The sequence below is a fragment of the Zeus faber genome (assembly GCF_960531495.2).
Source record: "Zeus faber genome assembly, chromosome: 9".
In the NCBI taxonomy this organism is placed as follows: Eukaryota; Metazoa; Chordata; class Actinopteri; order Zeiformes; family Zeidae; genus Zeus; species Zeus faber.
The window spans coordinates 26,402,177-26,407,910 of NC_137197.1; the positions used below are offsets into that span (position 1 = coordinate 26,402,177).

Sequence of the window (5,734 nt, forward strand, 5' to 3'; positions counted from 1 at the left end):
ACACACACACCTACCAATAAAACAGCACAGGGCACAGACATCCTTGGAGATACCAAAAGGAGACGGGGTCAGAGTAATGAAGCTCATAGGAAGATTAGGGCTGTAGGCTTTTTGTCTGTCTGTGTGTGTGTGTGTGTGTGTGTGTGTGTGTGTGTGTGTGTGTGTGTGTGTGTGTGTGTGTGTGTGTGTGTGTGTGTGTGTACCGTTGTGTTAGTGTCCGTGCACTAGCCTAAACACACTGTATGTATTTTGCAAGAGTTTGCAGGTGTGCGTATATATATATCTTCATGTGTCTGCATCTGTATCATTATCCTTGGATGTGTTTGTGTGTGTGTGTGTGAGTGTGTGTGTGTGTGTGTGTGTGTGTGTGTGTGTGTGTCTGTGTGTGTGTGTGTGCGCATGTGTGCGCATTTGTGCGTGCGTGAGTGTGTGTTCTTGTGCATCGCATTGGCATTCGTGTGGGGGTGTTTGCACAGAATGATGGGGATGGGAGTTGGAGTGGGTGGGGGTGGGGGGGGGTGGTGGGGTTGGGGGGGTGGCGGTGCCTGATTTTGGGTATGGTTGGACTTCTGCCAAAAGATGGGTAGAGGATTTATTTATTTATGTTTTTGGGGGGAGCATATTGCTGAAAATACCTATTCTCCTCCGAGGAATGAAGTTTCCTGGCTCCTGCAAGGAAGGAGAGAAAAGAAGGGAAAAATGGAATGGTTGATGGGGCTTCAGTTCACGCTGTTGCTCAGCCGGCTCTGGCCAACGCAGCGGCCATGATGAATGTCTCATCTTCACACATAGATCACAAATAGCAAAAAAAATAAAAATGAAAAAAACACCTGCCTCCAAATTGCAAAAGGAAATCCCATTCCACTGTTTGGGTTCAAATAGATTGTTTTAATATAATAAATGTTAATTCTTGGTGGGGACGGGGATGAAGCCAGAGCCGATATCACACCAAAATAATTTAAATGTAAAATGATGCGGAGTTATTTGGGACTTCAAAGTCAACTTTGAGCACATAAAGTAGTAATGTGCTCAGTGAAGAAGAAGAAAAAAAAAAAAAAAAGGCTGAAACGGCTGGTCTCTATTCCAGCTCCCAAACCAATCGTATTACTGCCTGGTGCTGTTGCGAGGGCTGGAAATTATCCCTGCCTCAGAAAACAACCTTCCGCAAAAATGTAACATTGTTAGAGTGCGGAGCAAGGCTCACAGGAAGCTTCAAAGACTGATTGTATGTGCATATGCTCTGCACACACTGAAATTATTAGCGCACGCACACACACACACACACACACACACACACACGCACACGCACACGCACACAAACACACACACAGATTGTTATTCTGGTATCAAAGTGATGTCAGAGTAAATGCACCTGGTGCAAAGTGAGGACCCATGTTTCCAGCACACTTCTAAATCAAAATAGTCAATTTGGAGACGGGTCCTCACAAATAGTAAAACAAACACACACAGATTCTTGAACTGGTATAAAAGTGAGGTCCAAGTAAATACACCTGGTAAGTGAGGACCCAAGTTCCTGGTGCACTTCTAGACCAAAAACTAGTCAATTCAGAGTCCTCACAAGTATAGCTAAACAACACACACACACACACACACACACACACACACACACACACACACACACACACGCACAAACTAGTGATTTAAACAGCAGAAACCCTATAATAGCATCCTTGCGTGGAGAAACACTCTACAAAGGCACAGAAGGAGAAGCCATGTTTATGGCTTATTTTTTGTCATCTTTTTAATGGAAAAAAAATTAGCCAAGGGAAGAGAAGAGAGAAAAAGGGAACTCGAGAAAGCAGAATGAATTCACAGAGAATGACTGACAAGCGGTGACGTCAGCAGCGCAGTCACGGTCCACATTTCAAAGCATTCCCAGGTAACAAGACATAGTAGGGGGAGAAATAAATTTTAAAAAATAAAATAAAATCAAAATAAGAAACTTCCAGTAAGATTGTATCGTCCCCTCAAGGTAAGGTTCTAAATAAAAATAAAAAAATCATTTTTTTGTATCCAGTGTTCTTTACAACAGACAACCACATTGAAAAAAAACCCCAAAAAAAAGTAAAGATGTAAAAATTAGAAAGTGCACTCACGCTCACATACATACCGCACTACACACGCCAACAAGAAATATTTCATTTTGGGGATATAAAAAAAAGAAAAAGAAAGTGCAAGCAAGATCACAGCACGACAATATACAAGAGCAGCCACGCCATGGCACGCCCTGTCTGGTTAAAATTAAGGAATAGCCCAATTTTTTTTTAACCCTATCACCACAACTACACCCCCCCCACCCCCACCCCCCACCCCCCCAACCCCAATCCAAAAAAACCCCCAAAAAAACAGGTACGGTGCGAGCTCTGGGCCCCGGTGCTCCAAAGGTGAGCGATGTCCTCGATGCTTGTCCCCTCCCCATCCATCCCACCACTCTCCTCGGTAGCCGCCACAAATCGGTCCATATCTACAACGGGGGAGAGGTCAAAGTTCATACCAGTGTCCCGTTAGCACCGTCTGACCCCACCCCACAGTCAACCCCCCACCCGTCTCCCCCACTGAGGTACAATCACCATCTTTCTGTTAAGTGCCATGAAAAATACCCCCCCTCCCCATTGTGAAGGCTTTTTAGTTCACCGTCAGCAATCTTTGCCAAAAAAAAAAAAAAAATAGCATCTTCATCCCGACAATCATAATCATCACCACTGACATCAACTTCACTAGCTTGGCTCTCGTAATATTTGCGGCACCGGCTGTGATTGATCGATTAGACGAAGGGGGAAAAGCAATTGATCGGATACTACTGGAACCATCTGGTTAAGACCGCAGGGCAAATATTTGCCCTAATATTGATTTACAATTATGTAGAGTGAAGGCTACTTTTTTTTTTTTTTTTTTTTCCCAGGTTCACTCCTTGGTCGACACTCATGTTCATGAAGCGGTGCCGCGCCGCATACAAATAAATGGGTTTGGATCCGGGGGAACGGAAATGCCTGCAAGAAAAGAAGAACAATCGCAATGGTAAAAAATGGCTGTTACGGCTGAGTGTTAGTATTCTATCGTCCTTCCAGGAGACATAAGCGGTGGTGCGTACACGGCCGACACCTACATTCACACACTATCTCACACACACGCTTGCACGCGTCTACATGTTTGCAAAGCAACGCCACGGCATCGAGCAAAATGTGAGACAGACCCACAACGAAGACAAGCGGGCTGTACAAACTGGAACCAGTGGGAGGTTAAAGGGTGTTTTCCTTCCCGGTTTTATGAGAACACGAAATCGCAAACCTTTCCGGCGTCGCCGCCATTCGACCCCGGTGCATTTCCTGGGTGAAAAGGTGAAATCGATTCTCACGGGTTCCTTTTTTAATACAGACGCGGTGGCTTATATTTTCATACGTGCACAAGGGTGGGACAAATGAAGCAGCTTCTTGATCGGTTTTTCTTTTTAAACTTCCTATATACAACTACTGTGGCACCAAGCGGGAAAAAAATGGCGGAAATGAACCAAACCGGGAGTGGTGACCGCATCCTACTGTACCAGTGTAAATCAGCACCTGCAATGCAATGAAGGCAGCCAGGAACACGTCCATAAGGGTCGCTTTAAGGTGTCCAGAGCGCCGGGCCTTTGGAACAGAAATATCAAAAAGAACGGTCATTTTTTTCTTCTTCTTCTTCTTCTCCTCCTTCTTCTTCTTCTTCTTCTTCTTCTTTCCTGCTTTTCTCCTCCTTTAGAAACAAACCCTCGACATTTTGTTCAATAGCAACTTGATCATACGAGGCTGACGGAGAAGCGGTGACTCCAACGGATGTTTGCTACCGGAGTTTCGCTCGCGACTGGTGGGTCAAATGGAGGGGGGGGGGATTAAAAATAAAAAATTCTGTGTTTTAAGGAGCTGGCTACAGAATGCTTCTGAGGTACACGCACGGACACGCACGCACACGCACACACACACACACACACACACACACACACACACTCACCCATACAAACACAGGTGCACAGGCAATCGCGCCCACACCACAGAGTTGAAAACGCACTCGCTTTTGCCGAAAGAGTTTATCATCACAAACACATTATTGCGAATTAAGTGTGCTTTCATTTCAACCTCACTTATCTTTAAAAACAATCAAAGGAACAGCATGCAACTTAAAAAAACAAAAAACAAAAAAAAGAAACCCATAAAACAAACAAACAAAAACAACACCAAATAAAAAGGAGCCATTAAAAAAAGTTGTTTTTGTTTTTTTTTTTAATCCAGGCCTTTTTCTTTCGAGGGCCGGACCCCCCCAAAAAATTTGCGATGTCCACACATCAATCCTACATTCATAATGCACGGATCAAAACACACCAGGAGCACCAGGAGCACTGTGTCCGTCCCCCACTGGCCTCACAGTCATCGTTTCACAGGAGAGGATGGGGGGGGGGGGGTATCGGTTGAGAATTTTGTGACGAAGGATCTTAAAATCGTCCCCTTTTCTTCCCTTTAAATACATGGTTGGAGCGTCAGAAGTTGTCACTGGACGAAAATCCACACGTCGTCCCTTTTCGTCGTCGTCGTCGTCAAGGAGAACCGCCCCTTTACATCCCCGGAAACCCAGAAACGCATATTTGGTATCTCTCGTTCAACATAGAGAGAGGGAGAGGTATGGGTAATGGGGGACGGGGGGGAGGGGGTCAGGCGTGGCGGACCCTCCTGACTGGGTGGAGTCCTTCCCGGTGGGAAGCTTTTCTCCGGCGTCCAGACATAGTTCGATAACAATTCAAGTTCAACAGTTCGCGCTCTCCAGTTGACGAAGGACGAAGGACGAAGCTCCCCGCTGCGTGGATGAGTTTGTGTATGTGTGTGTGTGCGTTTCTGTGTGTGTGTGTGTGTGTGTGTGTGTGTGTGTGTGTGTGTGTGTGAGGGGGTGGGTGGTTGGTTGGGGGCTGAATAAAATTTTTGGTTCCGTGTGTTCTCACAGTTTGGTGACACTTCTGCGTAGTCACTGTATACCCCGGTTGTCCGACGGCCCTCCCGTTCCCGTCCGTCTCGTCAGTCCTTGTTATTAACTCTCACACTCTCTCCGCTGCTGTTTGACCGCGTGGCAAGTGAGGATCATCCGGGCTCCTCGGAGGGGCCCTTAAGAGGGGGGCCACCGTGGAGCGGCACGCCTCTAAAGTGCCCTCAGCGCTTGAGTGCGTGTCTAGCAGCCGGCAAACCCCATTGCCGTAGCTGATGGATCGAGAATGCGACGGAGTTGGTGGGGGGGGGGGGGGAGCGAGAGAGAGAGAGAGGAGAAGGGAAGATGGAGCTGAGCTCAGTCGCATGGAGGTACAGGAGGGACGGAGCAGGTGGGGGGGAGTTGAGGGGACCAAAGGGCTGCGTCAACTCTCCGCCGGGCACGGTGGGCGGTGGCGGAGGGGAGGGACGGGACGGGGGTTGATAGCGAGTGGTGTCTTGTTCTTGTTCGGGGTGGGGGTGGGGTGGGGTGGTGGTGGGGGGGTTGGGGGGGTGGGAGGGTGTTGATGAAGGTTCGAAAGGAGACGCGTCGCAGCTCCCTTAGATTAGGTGAGGGTGATGTAGGCCGACGCCTTTTCTTTCAGCTGCCTTAGACACAGATGACAGCTCCAGCTCCCTGAAACACACACACACACACACACACACATGCACACGCACACACGCAGGCACACACACGCATGCGCGCACGCGCACACACACACACACACACA

At 47.6% G+C, this 5,734-nt stretch overlaps 1 protein-coding gene across 1 annotated transcript in view; it reads right to left on the bottom strand.

Moving 5' to 3' along the window:
* Positions 1 to 5,569: 5,569 nt before the first annotated feature.
* dpf1 (double PHD fingers 1) overlaps positions 5,570 to 5,734 on the bottom strand; it is a gene marked incomplete at its 3' end in the record, with an annotated part of 40,891 nt that continues 40,726 nt past the window's right edge. Inside the window, exon 12 of the mRNA XM_080006324.1 lies at positions 5,570 to 5,640. Within this exon, the coding sequence (XP_079862450.1) occupies positions 5,570 to 5,640 (71 nt within the window). The remainder of the gene's footprint in view (positions 5,641 to 5,734) is intronic.